The sequence below is a fragment of the Notamacropus eugenii genome, chromosome 3 (assembly GCF_028372415.1).
Source record: "Notamacropus eugenii isolate mMacEug1 chromosome 3, mMacEug1.pri_v2, whole genome shotgun sequence".
NCBI classification, from domain to species: Eukaryota; Metazoa; Chordata; class Mammalia; order Diprotodontia; family Macropodidae; genus Notamacropus; species Notamacropus eugenii.
This window is the reverse complement of record NC_092874.1, coordinates 39,040,904-39,066,229: the sequence shown is the minus strand read 5'-3', so window position 1 is coordinate 39,066,229 and position 25,326 is coordinate 39,040,904. Positions and strand designations below refer to the sequence as shown.

At 39.1% G+C, this 25,326-nt stretch overlaps 1 protein-coding gene across 1 annotated transcript in view; it reads right to left on the bottom strand.

The window, feature by feature from the left end:
• Nucleotides 1–1,470: 1,470 nt before the first annotated feature.
• The window catches only part of COL6A5 (collagen type VI alpha 5 chain), a 116,893-nt gene continuing 93,037 nt past the window's right edge, over nucleotides 1,471–25,326 (bottom strand). The window contains exons 37-42 of the mRNA XM_072651298.1: nucleotides 23,046–23,254; nucleotides 11,353–11,439; nucleotides 9,297–9,986; nucleotides 7,041–7,137; nucleotides 5,515–5,753; nucleotides 1,471–3,287 (exon numbers count right to left, since the gene is read on the bottom strand). Of these exons, the coding sequence (XP_072507399.1) occupies nucleotides 3,268–3,287; nucleotides 5,515–5,753; nucleotides 7,041–7,137; nucleotides 9,297–9,986; nucleotides 11,353–11,439; nucleotides 23,046–23,254 (1,342 nt within the window). The 3' untranslated portion in view covers nucleotides 1,471–3,267. The remainder of the gene's footprint in view (nucleotides 3,288–5,514; nucleotides 5,754–7,040; nucleotides 7,138–9,296; nucleotides 9,987–11,352; nucleotides 11,440–23,045; nucleotides 23,255–25,326) is intronic.

Sequence of the window (25,326 nt, the reverse complement as noted above, 5' to 3'; positions counted from 1 at the left end):
TATTATTTTTATAAGAATGACTTGACCTACTTGTAAGCAATTAATATTTCTCCAGTTGTTCAGAGCTGTCTTTAGTTCTATGACAAATGTTTTGTAATTGTGTTCATATAATCCCTGAGTTTGTCTTGGCAGGTACACTCCCAAACATTTTATATTATCTGTCATTATTTTAAGTGGAATTTCTCTTCCTGTCTCTTACTGATGGGTTTTGTTGGTAATATATAGAAATGCTGATGATTCATGTGAGATTATTTTATATCCTGAAACTTTGTTGAAATTGTTGATTGTTTAAACTAGTTTTTTAGTTGATTCCCTGGAGTTCTCTAAGTGTACCATCATATCATTTGCAAAACATGATAGTTTTGTCTCCTCATTGTCTATTTTTATTCCTTCAATTTCTTTTTCTTATCATTGCTATAGCTAGAATTTCTACTACAGTATTGAATAATAGTGATGATGATGGACATCCTTGCTTCACTCCTAACCTTACTGCGGAGGCTTCAAGTTCATACCCATTAGAGATCATGCTTGCCCCACTTATCATTTTAAAAAAGATTCCATTGATTCCTATACTTTTTAGTATTTTTAATAGGAAGGGGTGGTGTGTTTGGTCAGATATGGTTTTGATATCTAAACCAGGGAGAGCAAAAAACAGAGAAAGAAAATTATGGACCAATTTCTTTAATTAATATCAATGCAAAACCATAATGGTCATAAAAGGAATTTGGTAGGACTCCTTTACCTATTTTTTAAAATAATTTATATAGTATTGGGATTAATTGTTCCTTAAATATTTGGTAGAATCCGCTTGCAAATCCATCTGGTCCTGAGGATTTTTTCTTACACAGATCATTGAAAGCTTGTTTCTAAGATAGGGTTATTTAAGTATTCTATTCCCTGTTCTGTTCATCTGAGCATTTTACATATATGTAAATATTCATACATTTCACTTAGACTGTCAGTTTTACTAGCATATAATTAGGCAAAATAACTCCTAATAATTGCTTTTGTTTCCTCTTAATTAGTGGTGCATTCACTGTTTTCATTTTTGATACTGATAATTAGGTTTTCTTTCTTTTTAAAATCAAATTAACCAATTTAAAATCAAATTTTTTTCATAACACAGCTTCTAGCTCTATTTATTAGCTCAATTGTTTTTACTTTCAAATTTATTATTGTCTTTTTTGATTTGCAGGATTTCCATTTTAGTGTTTAGATGAAGCTTTGTAATTTGTTCTTTTTCTAGTTTTTTTAGTTGCATGCCCAACTTGTGCATCTGCTCTTTTTCTCTTTTATTGAGGGAGGCATCTAGAGATATAAAATTTCCTCTAAGTACTGCTCTGGCTGTGTCCCACAAATTTTGGAATATTGACTCATTGTTGTCATTCTCTTTAATGAAATTATTGATTGTTTCTTTGATTTGTCATTTGACCCATTCCTTTAGGATTAGATTGTTTCATTTCCAATTAACTTTGTAAAAATCATATTTTATTTTTTCTAATTACATGTAAAACAATTTTTAACAGTCATTTAACATTTTTTTGAGTTCCCAATTCTCTTCCTCCCTCCTTTCCCCACCCCTTCCCTGGGACAGCAAGCAATTTGATATAGATAATACATGTGTAATCATGCAAAACATATTTCCATATTAGTCATATTGATGAAGGAAGCATAGACCAGAAAAAAAACACAAAAAAGTAAAGAGAAAAGTAGTATGCTTCAATCTGCACTTAGAATCCATCAGTTCTTTCCCAAGAGATGGATAGCATTTTTCATCATAAGGCCTTAGAAATTGACTTAGATCATTGTACTGCTGAGAGGAGCTAAGTCATTCACAGTTGATAATTATACAATATTGTTGTTTCTGTGTACAATGTCCTCCTCATTATGCTCAATTCACTTTGCATGAATTCATAGAAGTCTTTCTGTCTTTGGCTTGAGAACCCCTGAAGCTGCTGCGGCTGCTTCCGCCATCACCACCTAGTCCCACCACTGGTTTTTTATCCATGTGGTCTCTGAGAAAGTCTCCTCCCTTGTGTCACATATCTCTCTTTCCAACATCCTATATAGTCTTAGGTTGGAAGAAGGTCTCACTCTGACCTTTTGTTGGCTCTGCCAGTCCAGAATTCCATTAAAGGCATTATTCAATTAAAGGCATTATTCAATTAAAGGCAGGGGGATGTTGGGAGAGCTCAGATGAGCATTTTCTCTACTCTGTCATCTTGGCTCCATCCCAGTTGATTCCTTGCCATCTGATTTCAAACTTTGTTCACATGAACTCATCACCAGACAGCTCCTTGAGAAATGTCCCTTATGTCAATAACCCGCCATTCATTATTTCTTAAGAAATAGTCAAATTCTTTTTCTTTTAATTGGTCATACTGTTTGGCTCTTGCCATGTGTCGTCTGACTCTTAAAGAAAATGTCTGTGATATATAGGTGTGAAATTTCTTAAGTCTCCAGGTCTTTAGCCTTTTTTATTTCTTAGTCCTCCAACATTTTATTTTATTTTTACTATCCTCAGCTGAGCCCACCTTTGTTTTAAGTTACTGCCTGATAAGGTAAATGTTGATTTGCCTCGGAGACTCTCATCCAATTCAGAGAATTTCTCTAGTTCTTCATTCTCTGCAACAGAGATTGGCTCATTCATCTTTTTGTTTAAGTTCATGAAGAGCTTTGTAAGGAGAAACCACTCAAGAAAGAAAGGGAAACACCCAGGAAAGGATGTCTTTGTTACCTATGAGACTTTTTTCTTTGTTATTTTATTCTGTAGTTATATATGCCAGTTGTGGTTTTTTTTTTTCTAATTTAAGGAAAATCGTAAGATATTAGAGCAGTGGTTGTCAAGTCCAAACTTCTCATTCTACTGTTGAGGAAAGTGAAGCCCAGAGATGGAGGTGTCTTGCTCAGGATCACACAGCTGGTCAGTATTGGAAGCAGTGTTTGAACCCAGGAATTCTTGACTCCAAGTCCTATAGGATCTCCTTTTGGGAAATTTTTTTCATGGATGTAAGATCGCTTACTATATCTTGTCTATAGCACTAATCAATTATTTGGGGGGCTGACCAAATCTTCCTATGTACCATATTACATTCAATACATTCATTTGGCTCTTGCCATGTGTCTATATTTTTGTCTGTGGTCTATATTTTTTTGTCTCTCTAGACCCACAGATTACCAATGGACAATATAAAGAGCACAACTGTACAAGAACTCACAACATGCAATAGACAAATGACAAGTCATATCTTGTTTTTAATGAGGTCATCATCTTATGTCTTCATCATCTGAAAAAGAAAAAAAATCCTTTTTTTCAAAGTGAATTAACAATAGCCTTAAACATATCACATATCAAGTTGCTGTCCTTTCTATGCTTTTTACTTCTCAAAAGGGATATCCACCAGAGGCATCCAAAGGAGAACTCTAAATTAAAACCCAGTAATAAAATGATGCATTAGCAGAAACTCAGGAAGGTCATTTACAGCATAAGAGCCAAAATCTTTTGATTTATACTGGTTACCTTTTATAGAACTTTTTGGAGAAAAAAAGACCAGGAAACCAACTCCAGGTTGGCATAAGAAGAAAAGAAGTCTGGTTTCTTTTCTAAAGAAAATTGTTAAAACCAATAGTTGTATACATGTATCAGATCTACCTCATCTGCATGAATATGTATGGAAATCTTCACAATGGGCAAGATGGATAAAGTAAAACTCTGAAAATGACATTAAATTCCTTCATAGAGAAATGATTTATATTTTGGAAATATCATTGATATAAGGAAAAGAAAACAGGTGTCCACAATGATTTTTTACTTTGGATTCTATCAAGGTGATCACCTCTAATTACACAATTGTCCGTAAAATTTTGATGAAATAGGTACAATAAAATTTCTTTGGGTACTAACTTTATCGTCACTTTGTTACTTATTGGTCCCTACAACCACCATCCAGCTACTGTTCCCCACCTGCTGCTGAGGTCTTACCTACCATCATTATCTCACCATCAGTCTAGCTTTATAGGCAACAACTTGGCTCTTCTACATACATATCCCCTCTTGATTCCTGGCCCTGTTCCTTCTATGGAATCCCCATATCAAGACTTGCCCTTGCTGAAAACTACTAGCTACCTAGCTGAATGGTACCTACCTATCTTGGGATATCATCAGTAGGAAACCACTCAGATAGTCCTGAGGTAGAGCCCTATCCCTCTCTATGGAAGTTCTAGACCCCTTCAATGCTAGTCACAAGACCACGTTGGGCTGTCCCACATGGAAGAACTTGAGAAGTGATGGAGAGCTTGGCATAACATGGATGTCTGAAAAGGGGGGCACCTTTTCCATGGTCATGTATCCCTTCCTACTCTTTTAGTAGCATCAGGATCATTTCACCCAAGTCCAGCTTTCCTCCCAGGATGCATCCTTACCCCTTATCTTTCAGGTGACATTTTTACTGCTGAATCCTTGCTCCTTATTTCCTTTTCCCTTTCTTTTGCCCTTTCCCCTAAATTTAAGTACCTTCTCTTTTGGGAAGTAAAATTTACCCACAATAAAAGCCTTGTACTCTAAGCATCATTGGCTGGTTCACACTTTGGAAATCTCCAAGACCCTTCCCTGAAAGCAACTAAGTTTACCCCAGCCACTTGTCACTCTAGGTACTCTGCCTTCACATTGATCACTCATAATTGATATTTCTCATCTTTTTTCTTTTCTCTTTTCTTCCTTTTTGGCTTTTGCATGATCCTGTTTTTCCTTGTATCCCATCTGCCAGGTTGCTTCCTTTTTTCTTAAATCACTTATGTTTCAATTCTCTCTCTCAGATGTCTTTTTAGCTTCATTCTCTTCTCTCCATCTTCTTTTTTCCATTCATTCTGCTCTCATTTTTATTCACTTCCCTTTCTCTTCCCTCCCACCCTCTCTCTTTCTTTCTCACTCCTTTTCTCCCTCCCCTTTTCTCATTGTCTCTCTGGAACTAAGCTTTATCCTCTCCTTCCTTTGTTATTTAGTCATTTTCCATTGTATCTGACTCTTCATGACCCTTTTTGGGGTTTTCTTGGCAAAGATCCTAGAGTGGTTTGCCATTTCCTTCTCCAACTCATTTTACAGTGAAGAAACTGAGGCAAATAGTACTAAGTGACTTGCCCAGGGTCACACAGCTAATAAGTGTCTTGCAGCCTTCCTGACTCCAGGCCTGGCATCCTCTCCACTGAGCCACCTCCTTCCTTATAAAGCAGCTTTTAACTTGAACTGAGAGTGAAGAAACTCAAGCACCTCTGGGGTTTTCCCCAGAACCACTGAAGATGTGTAGGGTGAGATGAACACCCATAACCCCATAGCAAGATCAACTCTCCAATGGAGGTTATGTTCACTTGGACTAGGCTTGAGCCTCTAAATTCCAGACACTCCTCGGTATCAGCCAACTTATCCGTCCTCATCTGTCCAAAGCTTAAACGAGATATACTAGTTTGAGCTGCTAGGTTTTTCCTTCTGGGATCCAAATCCCAGATATTGTTAATTACCTTTTTTAGTTCTTTGTTCATCTTCCAAGAAGGTGGTATTTTCTTTTGAACATGGTGCTTCCTGATCCTTTATAGAGACTTCCCCAGTAGAAAAGAGACTGTGTAGCTTGTGGATCAAGTCAAAAACATATCCAGAGTTTACGCTGTGGTTGCCCTCTAAAATAACCAGGTGGTGCTCTTCGGAATCATATTCATCATCACTATTTTCTATCTCCATCTCAGATCCCTTAAGAGAAAGCCTAAACAGAGAGGTTTGAGAAATACAGGGCATACAGTCAGTCACAGCAATCAGCATACGTGATTCCTAATGACATAAAATGAATCAAATATTGCTCGTCCACATGGCTAGAATAGGCTACCCATCATCCCAAGTCTGTAATGTGAATCAAATGAAATCCAAGAACATTCCAACAGAGAATGGACCCCTCCCATGTCTCAGGGTTTTCCAATGGCAAACCATCATTAAATTTTTAGTGAGTACTTGGCCCTATATTTTGCAAAGTAAAGATTAAAAGAAATTTTCCTGGCAAGTCCAACCTGGTGAAATGCTTCAAGTACTATTTTCAAAATGGCATTTTCTTAGCAATTCTGTTATTTTCTCTTTCCCTCCAGGTTCTTCCTGTCTTCCACACCATACTGAATACCTTCAGTAAAGGTGGCAAGCCTTTTGGTCATGGGTAGGTCCAAACCTGATATTTCATTGGTGTTGGGAGCTGCTGGTATAGATATCCCCTTCACCAATGCACATAGGCAACTTCCCCTTACCTTAGAGCTTCCAAGAATTGCTTTCAGTCATTGAGAGGCTAGGTGATTTGCCTCCAGCGACACAGATAATACAGGTACAAGTAGGATTTAAGCCTAGGTCATTTTGAGCCCTCTGTTCTATCACAGTAAGTGTTCTAGCTATAAAATATTTCAACTAAAACAAGCTATTGTAGTTTTAAAAGCAAAAACTCTCATAAACATCTTTGAATGGACAGAAAGTATGTTAAAGTAGGGGAAAAGCCTAGCTTTGGAGCCAGAGCAGCTAGGTTCCTAATCCGGTCTCTATCACTACATCTCTTGGTGACTCTGGACAAATCACTTGGCTCAATGAGCCCTCCTTCCTCAATCTGCAAAATGTGGGGGTGGGGTAGACTAGAATACATCTCTTTTGTAACCTGGCCCCTTATGGCAGTTTGGTGAAGTCTATGGATTCCTTCTCAGAATAATGTTTTTAAATGAATAAAATAAAATACATATGACTACAAAGGAAATACTGAAATACATTAATAACAACATTAATAAAAATAAGTTCATGGACACAGAGTTAAGAACCTTTGATCCAGTTGGCCTCTGAGACCCCTTATATCTCTAGATCTATAATCCTATGAAAATAAAGATTAAAAAAATGAGGCATCAGGAAAATAACTCTACATGATGGAACAAAAACTCCTCTTCATCTCAAAGGCTAATAATTACCATCCCTTGTAACAAAGAATAAAAAGGGGAAAAAAGGAATTCTTAGGAGCATGTTCTCAACTCACAATATGGTATGTTCTTCCTGGAGTTTCTTTGGGCTAGAAGAGGTCATATTAATACATTTTGGAGCATAATCTGCAGGGGGATATTGGTTGACTGCACCTAAAGAGAGAACAGGATATGATTAGTTTGATATGGCTAATTCTCAAGTTCCAAACCATTTTTACAAAATAAGCTTGTCTTTTCTTTCACTGACTTTTGTAAAAAAAAAATATTGTGTTTGCTTTCAAAAGCTACTTTTTGTTGTTGATCTTCGTGACCCTATTTGGGGTTTTCTTGGGGAAAGACAGTGGAGTAATTCACCATTTCCTTCTTCAGCTCATTTTACAGATGAGGAAACTGAGGCAAATAAAGTGACTTGCCCAGGGTCACCCAGCTAGTAAGTGTCTGAGGCCAGATTTGAACTCATGAAGTTGGGTCTTCCTGACTTTACCCACTGCCATGCCACCTGTCATTTATTACCTGGTGAGTTTGGGGGAAACACCTTCCCTGTGAAAAGCAGCATGGTTCAGTGGAAAGAGTGTTGAACTTGGAGTCAGAGGACCTAGGTTCATATCCCACTTCAGCTACTTTCTACTTGGGTATATCACTTTTCTGCTCTGGGCTCAGTCTCCTTGTATGTAAAATGGTGGAGGCGGGGGAAGGTTAGACTGCATGACCTCTTCTTGGTTCAGATTTGTGATACCTTTGGGCATTAGTTTCCTCATTTATTGAACTTGGGGATTGGAATAAGTTTTTTACATTCAGAATCCCATGATCATCTAAGACTGAATTACCTCATGTTGGCAAGAGTCCAGTGGCAACAGCCCTCAGTGAGATGTCACAATTTCAGTCCATGCCCAATTATGCTCAAGACTCATTACTGTGAAATTTTCCTGGTATCTTAGTAGCTTAGAGGTAAAATCATCAAATATTTTTTTGAGGTGGGGCTCCTACTCTCAACTTAGAGTCTTAGAGAGTTGACTGGATAATTGAGAGTGTAAATGACTTGCCCAAGGTCACAATGTCAGTACATGTCAGAAGGAGAGTCTTGAACCCAGGCCTTCCTCACTCCAAAGCTGCTTCCTTGTCAAATATGCCGATCTGAATCTTGAAAAATCAGACACTTATTAGCTAGGTGACCTTGGGGAAGTCATTTAACTGTTTACCTTCAGTTTCCTCTTCTATAAAATGAACTGGAGAAGGAAATGGCAAACCACTCTAGTATCTTTGCCAAGAAAACCCCAAATGGGGTCACAGAGAGTCGGACATGACTGATAAAACCAGAACAACAAAAATCTTGAAAATTAGTGGAGGAAAAAATAGATTTGGACTCAGTTTTTCTCTTTCATATCTGGGAGGGAGCTTTATGTCTCCTGGACACACAGAGGAAGGACAACCTCTCTGCTCCATTCCAGAGTCATAAGGTAGAGCCAGAAGAGGCTGGGTGGAGGCCTGGGAAATGGGCCCAGATATAGAATGTGAGTAGTTGTGCGCCCTCTGGAAAATCTTACAAAGCTGGCAAATAGGCTGGAAATCGCTGAAGAGAGACATGTGTTGGCTTTATCCCATTGTAGGCTAAATGCCCCTTGGGGACTTAGCAAACGTGCTTGGAAAGGTGAAGCCACTGTCTGCCTTCCTTCCCCCTACCCTGCTCCCTACCTCTGACCTGCAAATACACACTGAAAACCACCGCATTGTTCTATGAGCTGTTTCTTTCCGTGAACAAGAGAAGATCTGGCAAGTACAATGGAGTTTCACTCTAACCTCATTTTAACACCATAAGGTCACAGATTTAGAGCTAGAAGGGACCCAGGGGTCATTAAATCCAAATCCTTTACTTTTCAGATGAGGAATCTGAGTACAGACTTGTCAAAGGGCACAGAGGGAGGAAGGGGCAGAGTCAGGATTTGAACCTGGCTCCTCTGACACAGCCTTCTTTCCATCAAGCTCAACTGCAAAATACAGAGTTTCATGTGAAGGAACAGTTATTGGAATATCAAAATATCTCAACAGGGCCAATCCTAAATAATACATAAGGACCTAATGAAGCCACTTCAGTCCTAGAAGTAGCTTTATGGACCCTGGATCCTGAGGGCAATGATGCACCAATGATGCAGAGTCTCTTTCATGGGGTTCTCATTACCTCGCTCCTCCCTGGCTCTAGGACTCAACAGTGATGATTTCCAGATCTCTTAGATTACCGAGTTGATCCTTTGGCCCTACTCAGAGACATTCAAACCACTTTAAAAGTAAAAGAAGAGAAATATTTAATGACTTACGTCTGACTGAGTGGAGAAATGGTTTAATGAACCTCACAATATAGTCAAAGTCAGGTTTATGAATTCTGCCTAGCTGAACCAAGTGATGATCCAGGGGTGGGCTCGCTAGCTCTTCTAACTCCTTGTCATTGTGCGTGGGGCCAAAGGACAACACAAAAATGGCATAGCCTAGGCACTTGGCTCTCAGAGCTTCTTCCTTTAAGGCTTTTTGGTCCAAATAATCAGTCTCTCCAGCAGATATCACAAAGATAACTCTGTTTTTCCTCAGGTTGGGTGTCTCTAAAAAGACATTATCAATCGTCCACTTCAGGGCATGGCCAACAAAAGATTCACCATTCAGTGGTTCAAGAGATTCCCGTACATGGCTTTTCATTTGATGCACACTGTTATAAGTAACTAAATCAAACTCCATGTAGACTGGACATTCTTCTGCACCGGGCATATATCCCTGGGGCGAGTAGCTCAGGAGGGTTACTCTGTCTCCTACACGAGAGATCAGGGGGTCTGGGGCAATGTAAAAGTAGTCAAGCACTGAAGTTATCAGTTCTTTTATTTCCTGAAATTCAGAGCTTCCCACATTCCGTGAAGAGTCAAGGAGGAAAGCTACATCCATGAAAACGTCTTCCAGAGACAGAGTACCAGATTTCAAAGGGGACCCTGATTCTTCTTTTTCTCCATAGTTATCATCTCCTGCAACAGAATTTCTTATTTTAAGTGGGAGAGTTCTTAGAACATCATTAAAGTTCATGACATTAGAGAATCATCAAAGAAATTCATTGACTGCCTTAGCGATGAACGGCGCAAGGGACCTCTAAATAGAAGAGGTAGAGGTGGGAGAAGGGCACTGAAAAATGATGCCATTTGGCAAGTACATCAACATGAATTTGAATGATGCACCTTGACTCCAAAGGGGATGGGACACACATCAGAGTTATCTACATTGTTGGGACACACACACATGCCCACATGCACATACATGTACATTTGTGCATATACCACAAAATGTGGATGTATCTTGAACCATGCACTTGTTTTCTCCAAGTTATGAAAATATAACATGGAACTGTCAAAAATTGATAAAGAGCTGCTTCTTCTTTTCTTTGCAAAAATGAGGGACCATGGAACATTGAATACCCTGTCAGACTGATAAATTGGTTAGTTTTTCTGAATTCCTTTTATTCCTTTTTATTCTTTGTTACAAAGGGTGGCTAGATGGAGACAGGAAGGACACATCAAGAAATAAATATGGTATAAAAATAAGTTTCCAATAAAATTAATTTTTTAAAAAATGGATACAAGAATTGATTTTTCAACTAAATCTTCTTGCTACAGACTATCTCTTAATCTTGACCTCCTCTTGAATTTCTACCTGTTCATTAAAACCCAGATCATAAGGTACCCTTCTCTGTGAAGTGGAATTACCTCTCAGAGCACACACAACACTCTGTATCACTCGCACACTAAATAACGATTGCTAAATTACTAAACACTATTACTAAATAACTTCTCCTGAGTTATTTACTAGTGTAATTAATTATAGTATAGCATAGTAAGTTATTTTATAATATTTAGGTCATAACCACTAATTACACTTTAAGCTCCATGAAAGAAGGGCCTGTTATATAAACTGTGTATCTGAGTCATTGCCCATCATTGTTCAACACATTTAGGAGGCATTTAAAAGTTTACTGAATTGGATTCTTATTTTAAAGATGACTGATCCTGGAATAGTATTAACAAATTGTTTCATAAGAAATAATATAAATGGATTTTTACGAACATTTTTAGAACTTAATTGACAATTTTCCTATATTCAAAGAAACTGGGATTTAAGAGTAAGTCAGCATTCTTCTTGACCATTGTCAATCAATCCACAAGGATATAAAGTGTCTACTATGTAATGAAGATTGTGCTGGACGTGTAGGTTACAATGAGTAACCCTCCATCATCCAGAATCTGAAGATTTATCCATAGAAGGGAACTTGAACATCATTTCAGTCCACCTTCCTCACTGAAAAGAGGAGAAAGCCAAGACCTGAAGAGTGAGGTAACTTACGTATGGGCAGATAATCAGAATCAGGTTTCAAATCCATATTCACCATCTCCATGTCCATTGGTTTGCCTGTTATAAGATATGGCCTTTCTAGATAAATGAGTGAATGAAAAGAAATTATTAGGCACCTATTATGTGCCAGGTTCTGAGCTAAATTCTGGGAATGAAAATGGCAGAATGAAATACTTCTGGCTGTTTTCTTAATGAACAATGCTACATTTCCAAAAATCACAGGATGTAGACATAGAAGGGATCTTGGTGATGATCTAGTCCAACCTTATTAATTTAAGAAGAAGCAACACAAGGCATAGAGAAAGGAAGTAACTAACCTACAGTCATATAGGTAGAGTCAGTCTTCCTACTCACTTCCTCTGACTCCAAGTCCTGGGCATTGTCTATTATACTTTCTGCATGGAGGAATAAATGAATTAATGGAGGAAGAGAAAAGCAGTTATCTTATGTGCCAGGCATTGTGTTATAATACAAAGACAAAAATGAATCAGTTCTGTTTGCTTCTCCATTAGCAATATTTCATGCTCCAGGATCGTAACATTTATAAGCAGAAAGGGGCCTTAGAAACCTTGGGTCCAAACTCTTTATTTTACATAGGAGGAAACTAAGGCTCCAGGCAGATGAAGTTTGTTTGAGGTCACCTACATAGAACTAGTCTTTAAACTCCCATGCTGTGAATTCAAATCCAACACTATTTCTCCATGTTGCATTTCTACATGAATGAATGAGTGAAAAAAGCATTTATGAGATGCCTATTGTATGCCAGATACTGTGCTAAACAGAGAGAATAGAAGGACAAAGATGAATCAGTTCTTGCTTTTTCTTAATGGACAATGCTCCATATCATTTGATTTCAATAAACGTTGATGAAATGTTTATTGATTGATTTCCCAACTACATTTGGACTTCATATGACCTCCATTTTACACCAGGGGTCCAGGCAGTAGCCTTTGTTAACACCCTTGGTTAAGACCAACACACAAAGTTCTACATACAGTTAACCTTGGTGGGGGAAAAAGAGAGAATATAAAAAGATAATTAATACACTGGTTTTTACTCCCTGCCATAGACAATAAACAGCACTTTTGAGCTAACTGACTTTCAATAAACCAAAGCTCAAATATTATTTAGGGCTCATGTCCTAGCTCTTAGGTATTGTACAGATTAAGTGGCCAGAGCCCTTACTGTGGAGGACCTTAAAATTGAAGATCAACTTGAAGACAACTCCCAAAGACTCATGACGGAAAATGCTGTCAGCATCCAGAGAAACAACTGTGGAGTCTGAGTGCAGATTGAAGCATAATATTTTTCCTTTTTTTTTCCTTCTCATGATATTCCCCTTTGGTTCTAATTCTTCTTTACAACATGGCTAATGTGGAAATATGTTTAATATGATTATACATGTATGACCTATATCAGATTGCATGCCATCTTGGGAGAAGGGAAGGGAAGGAGAGGGAGAAAATGTAAAACTCAAAATCTTATAAAAGTGAATGTTGAAAACTAAAAATAAATAATTTTGGGGGAAAAATATTAAGATCAGAACTTCCCAAAACTAAGATTCCTTGCCTTTTTGGGGGCATAACGTAGTATCTCAGGCCCTAAGAAGTCTCAACACTCTATGTTATCTGGCCACTTTGCTTGCCCATGAATCTCAGAATTGCCTACAATTTCTTATGTTTTCCCTTTTCAAGAAGTCCAAACCTCAGTGTTTAAACCCAATAGTTTAAGAGGATCTTTTATGTAGAGAGTTATGTTTCCAGATTAAATATACACTCTTCAAGAAGAATGGAACGCCACAAAAATATTTCCCATTAGGAAAGCCTGGCAGGAGTATTGGCAACACACCTGTGGGTGAAGGCCATTCAATCTATTTTCTGGAAGTCCCTCCAGCCAAATTCCCATCCGTAATAACCCTGTGCATGAATTCCCTCACCAGGGTGGAAGAGCTGCCTCAGTAGCCTAGGGACTGGCTTGGAAGATATGATGAGGGGTTGGCCTAGATTTCCAAGAAAACTTTCTCAGGGCTTTGTCTTAGTCTGGCTGGGGCCTATCAGTCACCCTGCCAAACTTCTCCCAAAAGTGCTGAATTCAGAGAGAAGCGGGGGTGGAGAGAAAGTCGGGGAAGAGGACTGAATAAAAGGGAATTGAATTTCTCTCTCCTGGAGTCATTTGGAGGAGGATTCCAGATGTTGTGAGACAGCTGGACTTGCTCTCCAGCCCTCTGGTGGGAAATTGCAAGAGTCTGCAAGATTACACATTGGCCCATGCTTGGAATTCTCCCAGAGGCCACATCCAATTAGCTGTAGCAGATGAGGTGTGTTCTAAGTGTATTTGCATATGAGGTTCCGTTACTTGTGAGCCTGCACAAACCATCCCTGATTATTCTCAATCTCCTCTAGGGAGAAGATTTCTGATTGTTGATCCCCCAACTGGTTTCCATTGCCTGAATCTTCTTGTCTCCTCATTCTTCCATTATGACTGATTTAAGATCACTAGCAGGGAATTGTTAGCACTAGAACTAAGGAACTATGGAAGGTACTAGAGAGAGGTCAACTTTTTATTCAGAGACATGAGGATAGGAAGGTTGGCAGAGGAAACCTGAAATGTTTCACAAGGTCATTAAGGGCCTCTGTGGGGTGGCTAGGTGGTGGGATGGATGGAGGGTTGGCCTTGGAATCAGAGGACCTGAGTTCAAATCTAGCCTCAGAGGCTTACTAGCTGTGTGGCCCTGGGCAAGTTACTTAATCCTGTCTGCTTCAGTTTCCTCACCTGTAAAATGAGCTGGAGAAGGAAATGGCAAATCACTCCAGTATCTCTATCAAGAAATCTCCAAATAGGGTCATGGATTACCAGATGTGACTGAAAGAACTCAACAACCACAAAAAGTCCTCTGTGACTCAGGCTGAAAAAGTCACGTAGTGGGCAGAATATTGGATTTGAAATTAGGTAGACCTTCCTTACAGCCTTCCTCAGACCTACTAGCTGTGTAACTCTGGGCAAGTCTATCAGCCTCAGTTTCCTGTTCTTTAAAATTGCAATGATAATAACTCCTGTCTCACAGGATTTTTTTGAGGATCAAATGAGACAGCACATATGAAGCACTCTATATACCTTAAAGTACTATACAAATGCTGTTATCACCATCATCATTACTGTTATTCTCTAGATCCTTAAAGAGGGATGTGGCATAGAAGATAAAATGATTTATTTGGAGTAGAGAGGACCAAGGTTCTAATTCTGCATTTCACATTTATCAGCTCTGTAGCCCTAACAAGACACTTACTAGCCGTGTGACTCCAAGCAAGTCACCTGACCTCTGTCTGTCTCAGTTTCCCTATCTGTAAAGTAAGGGGACTAGACTTAATGGCCTCTAAGGTCACCTCCAGATGACAATTTATAATCCTATGAATGCAAATCATATTCTACACTGTCAAACTGGTTGACCTGAGAATAGTTTTCTTCCTACAGCTTGGCAATTCAAAGAACCACTACCAAATTTTTCACCATAAAATCCTGGACTCGATACCATGTCTTGAAAATTCAGACCATTTACCAAATATAGACTCTCAACACCACTTTTGTGGTCTGTTGTCCTGGCCTCCAAACTGATCTCTCTGCTTCTAGAAACATCTCTCCAATCCATTGCCCATATGGCTACCCAAATCATCTTCTAAAGGCACAGGTTGGCCCATGGCACTCCCATTCCCAAAATCCCTACATGTTCATCTTTTGCCTACAAGAAAAATACAAATTCAGAATAACAGAATCCCCAGATCTGAGAGCTTGAAGGTACCTTGGGGAGTGGGGTATCCAATCCAGCCCCAAACTCCCAAAGGAATCCCCACAATCATCAACTCTTTACCCTACCTCTTCATGATGACTGCCAGAGAGGAGAGGAAGAAGTTCCTTGGACTATCATTTAAGATTCTCTATAATCTGACTCCAAAGTCCTTTTTCAGGTTGATTTCATATGATGTCCCTTCCTAGATTCTACATTCCAGTCAAACTGGATTACTGGCAGGTCTTTCAGTCCAAAGCAACCATCTCCTACCTCTCTGTGCATTCTCTGAGAAGCTCCACAGTGCCTGAAAAACACTCCCTGCACTTCAGATTCTTTCTCTTCCTCAAAGCTCAGCTTAGGGATCATTTCTTCTGGTCCCCACCCCACTGTGATATCATTCTTTCTCTTCTTAAATCTAATTAGGATACTTTGTTGAATTCTGTGTCCACCCCCATTGCCTTATACTTATTTGAGAATGTTACCTCCTTGAAATCATGGGTTCTTAACATGGAGTCCATGAACTTGTTATTAAAATGCTTTGATGATGAATTTCAATATAATTGGTTTCCTTTGCAATCCTATGTATTTTATTTTGTCCACAGCCAAAGGGATTCAGATACAAGAAAAGAATAAGTAGCTTTGCCCTAAGCGGAACGTAAATTTCTTGAGAATAAAGTATATCTTATTTTATCTTTGTATCTCTATTGTCTAAGTGGCACCTTACTCAATGGTATATAGCTTAAAAAAATGTGGATCTGTGACTTCATTAGTATATGAAACTCCTCTCCTAACTCCCTGTGCTGCGATTTGTACCTAAAAGATATTAAGAGCTTAAGTACCTAGTTAGCTTTAAGGCTCTGAGAAATTAAGTGACTTATCCAGGGCCGTACATGAAGGGTCTGTAAGAAGTGGAACAGTATATACCTTACACAGAGTGGGAAAAACATTTATTGGATTCAGTAAAAATGTAAGTGTGAGCTTTGGTGGTAAAGGTAGGTAAGTTATAGATGGGTCAGGGAGATCTCTGAGAGTGTATCCTGGGAAACCTTCACAATTCATATAAAGGAAACCTTCACATTCTTGAGTGTGGTTTATACGTTTTTCGGATTAGCTCACAGTGACCCAGGACTTTCCCTGCTATCCAGCCAGGACCCTGTCCAAGCTTCAAAGAGATCTGAACTGAGCATGGAAGGGCAGGTAAGCAAATGAATGCATGGTTATTTCACACTAGATAAATTCCTGAGCCCAATATAAATGGATCATGTTTTATTTTCACCCCTTTTTCTCCTCTCATTAAAATGGACAGATAAGTTCTTAGGAACATAGATAGAGAGTTGGAAGGGACCTTAGATCCCTCAAACTCATAAATCTAATCTAACCCCTTAATTTGAGAAATGAGAAAATTGAGCCTGAAAAAGATTAAATCACCTGACCAGTGTCACACAGGTAATGTCTGGGGCAGGATTTGAACACAGTCTCCAGATTTCCCAACTTCAAATTCTATGCTCTCTAACAGTGAAGTTCCTAGGATTTTCATATTTTCTTGAAGTAGCAGAATTAGCATTCTTATTTTTTAACTCAGCTGAATGTTGCCAATGCTGCTCCTTGGATGGAAGTAAGGTCTGCAGGAAGGTGTAGTAAGTCCTGGGGACCCTTTTGTTATGGAAACAATAACTTGCTAAACGGCACCCTAGAGCCTTCTAAAAGTAATTTATGTCTTTGGAATTATGGAACTCTCAGCACCCTAACTGTATTTATTGGATTTTTTCTGGCTCTAAAAGCATCTGGCTGAGTTTATAAACACTGTACTATAAAAAGAGAATTTGCAGTAATCACATGGCCTCATTTCACTGGGGTGAGTCCTTCCTTCTACCAGCACAGATGGTGACCTGTTTGTGACTTGGTAGACGGTGTTTGAGAGTCATGACTGAAAAGCTCCTCCCTGCCAGGGCCAGCACGGTGCTGAGCTTCTTCTAGCTTATCTGGGCTGGTTTTTTTGATGATAGACAACTGGGTGTCAAAGACTGTCCACTTTGGCAGGACTGGCCAGAGCCTGACAAAGCCTTTGGGAACCAAGTGTCCCCTCTTCAACAGGTGGAGGAGGACTCAGAGGAGGAGCCACAGAATGGTGTAGTGGGAAGAATTCTAGATTCAGAATGAAGAGACCTGGTTCAAATCTTGCCTCCCACCTTTAGCAGCCATGGGATAGTAAGAAAGTCACCTTCCCCAAGTCTCAGTTTCCTCACCTCTAAAATGGGAATCATAGCCTCAACATTGGAAAATTGTGTGGATCATCATCATCATTATCATAGCTAATATTATATAGTGTCTACTATGTGTCAGGCACTATGCTAAGCCCTTTATAAATATGATCTCTTTTGATCTTTATAACAACACTGGGAAGTAGGTGCTATTATTATCCTCATTTTACAACTGAGGAAACTGAGGCATACAATGATTAAGTGACTTGTTCAGGGTCACTGCTAGGAAGTATCTGAGGAGGGATTTGAACTCAGGTCTTGCTAACTTCAGGCCCAGAGCTCTATTTATTGCACCACCTAACTGTACACTCAAGGTCCTCCTCGACCTGATTGTAATTTACCTCTTACTTAAGTTTTATCTTATGCTACTTCCCTTGGTGTCTTAGCCAAACTGGTTTAATCTGCTTGTCCTCTCTTCCCCCATCTTTGTGTCTTTGTTCCTGCTGTCATCTATGTTAGAGATGGACTCTCCTTCATCCTCCATCTACACCTCTTGTGATTCCCCTTTTCTTCCAGGGTCCAACACACTTGCTGCCTCTTCTTAGAAGCCTTCTCTGATCCTCAGAGGAGGAAAGAAGTTAGAACTAATTCCATGACCAATGCAGCACTAGCACCACCTCTCATTCTCCATTGACACCTACAGCTGTCAGGTATGAGGTCTCATTCCTCCATTTCTACCATCCTCATCTCCCACTGAGATGCTCTGTGGAGGCAAGGCTGACTTAGGAGAGAAGACAGTCACTTAGCTTCTCCATCAATCACAACGGTGCTTTTCCATCTAAACTTCCCCTCAGCACCAGAATGGATGAGTCACAAAGGCTTCCATCACATGGTTCTCCCAATGGTCTTCACACTTTCCTGGCTGTCCAGTTCCCACTGAGGATACCACTGAGTGAGGAGCTCTGCAGGATGAACTGCTCACGGGGGTTCCTTGTACTGTCTCTGAAGGAACTCAGACCATTAACTTGCATCAACTCTATCCCACAACGTATTGCTCATGAACAGTCTGTGTATCTTCTTTCCAGAGAACTCTCCAACTCACAGATGCCTGTACAGCTGATCTGAAGGCTCAGGCATCCATTGTCTGGGGGGCAAGTGATCTCTCCCTCCTGGAATTCCTCGTAGTGCATGGGACTTCTCTTTGGCACTTATCACACTGCCTTGTATCAGTTTGATAAATGAATGAATGAACAAACAAATGAATGAAAAATCACTTATTAAGCATTTGCTCTGTGCCAAGCCATGTTCCAAGCATGGGGAATACAAACACAAAAGAGAAGAGAAGCTTACATTCTGTAAGAGGAGACAGCACATGCAGGGTGTTTTGGTGTAGTGAGTTATTAGGGGATCATGAGTGGAGCCACCGGGGAATAGATTGTTAGTGGAAAGAGCACTTCATTTGGAATCCCAGCTCTGCCACTCACAATCTGTGTGGCATCAGGCAAGTCTCTTAGCCTGGCTGGGCCTCAGTTTCCTCATCTGTGAAATGAGAGGTTTGGACTAGATCACCTGCAAAGTCCCTTCCAGTCTTGAACTTAAGATCTATTTGTTTGTGTACGTGCCCCATCCTCCCACTCTTGAGATTATAAACTGCTGGTAGGCAGGGACTGCCCATCATTTTATCTGTGTATGCCTGGTGCCTGCTTATATTTAGTATAGCACTGTCACACAGTAGGCATTTAATAAAAGCTTGCTGCTATATAAATGTTTTTTGTTAGACTGCGTGGAACCCACTTTTGGCTTTGGCCACTGCAGTCACATGCAAAGGCCCCTTCGTTGTATTAGGTAAATTACTTCATGAAACAAAACACAACCCAGAGAGCCAGGGAAAGGACTTTATGCGTCATTGCAGCACAAGACATGGAACATTGTAGGGGAAAGAATTGTTTTAAAAGGTCACATGCATTGACCTTAGCTGATGGGGTTATAAACAAAAGAATATGAGATGAAGAAGGAACCCTGGAAAGATGGATTCCTCCACATTGACTCTCAAACATTTAAGGAGAGTAATAGCATCTACCTCACAAAAATGACTGATTTTTTTATGGGGCACTTTTTTCCTAGTTTAGACACACACTAAGATATCTAATTCAAGAGGTCACCAGCCACTTTGCACATGATAGAAACTCAATGTTTGTTGAATGACTGCATGAAGGAATGTTAGAGCTCTTGGATAATGAGGGGAATACCTGAATTCAACTGAATTCACATAGGACAACTCTTGTCTCTGAGTCCTGCTAATTCAACCACCTGATTATTTCTTTCTGCATCAAAGATATGGACACAATTCAGGGAGTCAATATTATATGCAATGGGGAGAGATACAGGGAGGAGATGGGGATAAAGATGAGCTGGAGGAATAGCAGAGATCCCAGCATTTAGGAAGAGGCTTCAGACAGGAGGAAAGTTAATGGAGATAGATATATATGTGTGTGTGTGTGTGTGTGTGTGTGTGTGTGTGTGTGTGTGTGTGTGTGTGTGTGTATGTATGTATGTATATATGTATATGTATGTATGTATGTGTGAAAGGGATTTGTTCACAAGATTCCAGGAATGTTTAAATTGAGTAAATTCCATATTTTAATCCAGAGATTCCATTAAAGAATGAGTTCATCCGTCATTGTTCACAATGACTACCTTGTGAATCGCAACAGCAATCCAGATGTTATAGAAGTACTTGAGTCTGTTACCAAGAGTCATTACTTGTGCAATACATCTGGGACTTACCAAATCCAATCTCTCAAAGGTTGAACAAAAATTCTTGAGTCAGAGTTTCTTCTCCAGAAGGAAACCATGTTATATAGAAAGATAATACAAATAATTCTTGGCAACCAGCCCTGCTTAACAGGAAGAAAACTATAGCACTATATTCCTAGAAAACAGGCCCAGTCAAAAACTCAGCTCTTGTTTTTGGTTGGTTTGATAAAATGGTGAAAAAAAAAGTTTCTTTCCTCAAGATTGAACCTCTTACTATGACCACCTGCCATGATTTTCCACCAAAGTCTTTCCCTTTTCCCCATGTTGTAGGGGGTAACACAAGGAAGGGGATGACTGATCAATTACATTTTTTTTCTTACTAGAGCCTTGCACAATCATTTCTTTAGCCCAACTGGACCTAATTGTGGCTAAGATAATCATCGTGACTCCCAATCATCTGAAAAACCAAATGGAAGATGACTTCAAAGACAAGTTTTTAATCTGCTCACATCTGTCTTTCCTGAAACAGTTCACACATTTGTATTAATAGAACGGAAAACATGTCACTAACAAAACAATCACAAATTCAGGCTTTGCTATTTTTATACCATCTCAAACTCATCCAGTCTTTTCAGTAAGCCTAATAGATACTTAAGTGCTTGTTAATAATAAATCTTGTAAAGTCCTTTAGGTCAGGAAATTTTTGTCTTTGTATTCCAGCATCTAGCAGAGTTCCTGGCATATGGTAGATAATTAGTAACGTTTGTTGATTGATTGAGGCAGTTAGGAGCTGCCAATGGATGGAATGCCAAACATGAAATCAGAAAGACGTGAATTCTAATCTTGCCTCAGACGTTTGTTAGCTGATTGACACTGACTATCTTAACCTCTGAAATACTTAAACCTCTCTGTCTCAGTTTCCTCAGTTGTAAAACAGGGATAAAAATAACATCTACTTCCCAGAGTTGTGAGGCTCAAATGATGACATATGCATGTATGTATGTGCATCTATATGCATAGTTTATGCATATACATGTATAGATTTATAGATATGTACATACATATGTTAGCTGTCACTGTTATTATTGAATAATCACAGGTACAGGAGGTGCTATAATATAGACAATCAAAGCAAGCGCACAAAATGTGCCACCGGCAACTTTTGATTTAAAAGCAGAAGAAGCTAGTCTACTTGGCAGTAAATATTAGAATGAAAAATGAGATAACTTGAATACTTGGTTGCTATGGAACCAAACCTATCTATATGCTGACGGATTCAGTCATTATTAGCAAGAGAACTTGTGTTATGCATGATTGGCACAGTTTTTTCATTCTGAATTTCTCCATTTACAAAGGGGTAGTATTAATTAGATCTTCCCCGAAGGCCCTCCTGTGTATGCTGGGCTCCTTGCTGTTACAAAAAGCAAGCTTTTGCTGTCTTAGAGTTTAAATGCATTAATTTTCCAGTGAGGGAATACTTCAGGTGTAATCCACCTACAATGTAGAGTCTTAGAATGTTGCCTGGGGTGTAGAGGGAAGGTGGGAGTGACCTGTTCCTCGCAGCTGGTAGGTTTCAGAGAGAAGACTGGGGCTTAGGTCTTCTTTACTCCAAGTCCCACACTTTATCCATTATGTTATGCAGATACCAAGATTTCAAGTTTAAAAAATCATTTTTTAAAAACAAGGCATGGAAAAGCAAAAGAGCTATCAATGGGAATGTGAGGGATGACCAGTAAGTTGGGGAATGGGGAAAAAATTAAGAAAATCTATGTTTTTCATTATTATAACCCTGTGTAGCGTCTTCCATTAGGGTGTATGCCCAAGAAGTTTGATTATTTTTTAAGTGAACATTAATTGAATGTTTAATCATTAAGGACATTATTTTTAATTTATCACATAGAACTATAATTTAATTAAACTGAATTTTAAAAAATTAACAACTAAATTTCAGTATTTTTTAGAAACTTAAAAAATGAAACCCCAAACACTCAATTTTTTCATGACATTAGGGTGATCGTATGCGTATTCTGTATTCTTTGTGTGTTCCTTATGCTTTTTATACATATCAGATCTATAAAATGATACTTAAGATGCTTGTAATATGGCCAAACAAATGTTTTGGAAGAATTTTATGAATTTTCCAAAAGAGTGCTTCCCAAAATAAAATTTTCTGTGGAGGGTCTGAAGTTTTACAACATAAAGATGAAAATATTTATTTTGATAGAAAAAAATGTCATTATTAAATTGATTTTCTGATCCTTAATAATCAAACACACTCTCTAAATATACTGAGAGGGATCATGGGTGATGGTACATATGGGTGGGGAAAGATCTCTAGGGCTATGTTTTATGGCTCACTACCCCAGTGTACCCATAAGAAGGAACTCTTTAATTTCTTGTAGATTTCACCCAAATTCAAGAGCACAGTCAATTTCAAGAGGCTTCCTTGACCCCTCCTCCTCTCCAGCTTGCTCTATATTCTCTTCTCCTGGCACACTTAGTCACTCTATCTTGTGATTTCTGATAAAAGCCAGGGTTGTTAATAATGCTGCAGTTATTACCAGGGTGGGAGACTAACTAAGAAAGGGACTCAGCGCTAATGCCAGTGGTCACTTTAGTATGGCCTCTCACGCTAAAAGAGCTAGGTGGTCCAGAAACTCCAAGAATGAAGAAACACTGAAAGACACAGTGTCTTTCTGAACTTCCTGAATGTAGAACCATAGAACATCAGAGTTAGAAGCTTAGAAATCACCTAGTCCAATCTCATCATTTTGCAAGTGAGGAAATCGGGATTCTAAGTTTTCTTCAGAAAATGGATCTATTATGCTATCAACCAAAAACTTCTCTTTCTTGGTACTGGAACTCTGGTTCTGAGATAGCAAAACCTTTTGGCACTTGTTTAACATATTTTTTAGAAAGTTCTAGATTAACATTTTACTTACCTGAAGTAAGAGTTGTTATTTTTTCTGTCCCCATTGTTTTAGGATATTTCACCATTAGTTGCTCTGGTACTAACATTTGGTTGGAAAAGTAGGCCACTTTGTCACTTTGAGTGCCTTCCAGTAAAATTGGGGAATGTTCTGGATCACTTGCCTCTTCATTTAACAAAACATTTTCACCAGAGGAGATATCATAAACATCAGAAGTAAAACTAGAACAAGAAAATAGGAAAGATTTTAGGTAAATGTAGATGACACTCATGGGTTTGGGAAAAACAACATGACAAGTTTTATGATGGTTCACAGTTAGCAATTATTTTGAGAGAAAGGCATTTGGGGTAAACTTTTTACAAATTAATGTTAAATTTTCCATCCACATGGTGAGTTACCTCACTAATTAACTCTGGACAACTTAACTCTAATAGTGGCTACCAAGCAGAGGCTGTGAGCAGTCTATCTGACACCTAGACCAATCTCTCACCCATCCCAGAAAGGTTAAAGAAAGAAGAAATGGAAGACTGAGGCAGACTACTCTTTTAGCCCGACCCACTCTATTTATGCAGAGCTGATTCTTTGAGGACTATGAAACAGAGAGGTGTTGAGACTTCAGAGCAGGGAAGATGTATAGCTTGAGGGGGAAGAAAACAGGTTACCAAGGGACTTTGCCTGTGTTTCTGAGGTGGTGTTCTCCTACAATATGTGTGTTCCTGGGAGTGCATTGTGTGCCATTCTGTGCTGCAAGATGAATAAGGTCCTAGGCAAAGAGAACACTCTATGGTTTCATAGTGATGAGTCCAAATCATGAGGCCAATGACAGTTAATCTTGTGAGGACTGAGTGCTTCTTTCTTTTCATAGTTGTGTCTGTGAGAAGTCATGACAGTAGATTTTTCATAGGGTCACAGGAGTTTAGAGATGGGAGCAATCTTAGAGTCATCTTAGTTCAACCATTCCATTTTATAAAAGAGGAACCTGGTGACCAAGATGTTAAATAACTGAGCTAAGATCACAGAGAGACAAGGTGATAATGCTGGAATGAACACTTAGATCTTTGGACTCCAAATTCAGTGCTAATTCCATTACCAAATATACCTCATTTGTTTTAATCTTTTCAACATTCATTAAAAAATCACAAATATCATCCGGCATGGTGGTGCACATCTACAGTCCTAGCCACCAGGGAGGGTGAGCCTGGCAGAGTGCTTGGACTCAGTGAGCTATGGTGATTGGGTATCCACACTAACTTTGGAATTAATAGAGTGAGGCTCTGGGGGTAGTGGGGGAGAAGAGAGAAAAACTAGATTGCCTAAAGTGGGAAAAACCAGCCAGGACAGAAATGGAGCTAGTCAAAGCTAGATGTCATACTGGTTAATAGTGGAATTAGGTCCATGAGTATTTCTTGCATTTCCAACCCAGAAGAGAGGAAGAGATCCAGTCTTTAAAAAAAAGAAGTGAAACTAATAAATAAATTCTTTGTATTTATTTATTGATTACCCCCCCCACCCCCACCCCCACACACACATATACATAAAGACAAGCAACATGGTAGAGTGGGTAGAGATCTAGCTTCAAAACCAGGAAGCCTGATTCAAGTTTTAACTGTGACATATATTGACTATACAACCATGGGCAAGTTACTTAAACTCTCAGCTTTTTGGACAGTTCTCTAAGGCATGAAGAGATGCCAATCTGTACTGGCAGAGGAGATTCCTCATCTGGGAGTTCCCTTTAGCAGTGAAATCATAGGTCCAGTGCATCCCCCTTAACTACCTATAATCAATGAAGTATTTTACTATGGGATAAAAACAAGTTTTAGAATTTTGGGTAACTAAGGTGGCACAGGAGATAGAGCACTGGGCTTGGAATCAGTAAGATTCATCTCTATGGGTTCAAACTTGGCCTCAGACATTTACTAGATGTGTTACCCTGGGCAAGTCACTTCACTTAATTTGCCTCAGTTTCCTCATTTATAAAATGAGCTGGAGAAAGAAATGGCAAACTACTCCAGTGTCTCTGCCAATAAAACCTCAGAATAGGTTCACGAAGAGTCAGACATGACTGGAACAACTCCACAGCAACAAAACAGAATTTTAAAATGTGAACGCCAAAGAAATTTGGTTCAACAATATTTGGGCAAAATCCTGTGTTTACTGACATGTGCTGGTTCTCTGATTGACTTTGATGAGCACATAGAGTAGATGGGACTCAAGATGGGACCAAGAGATTTTCTAGAACAAAACTGCACCAATGTCTCAGGTTGATGTTCACCACCTATACAACTAGAAG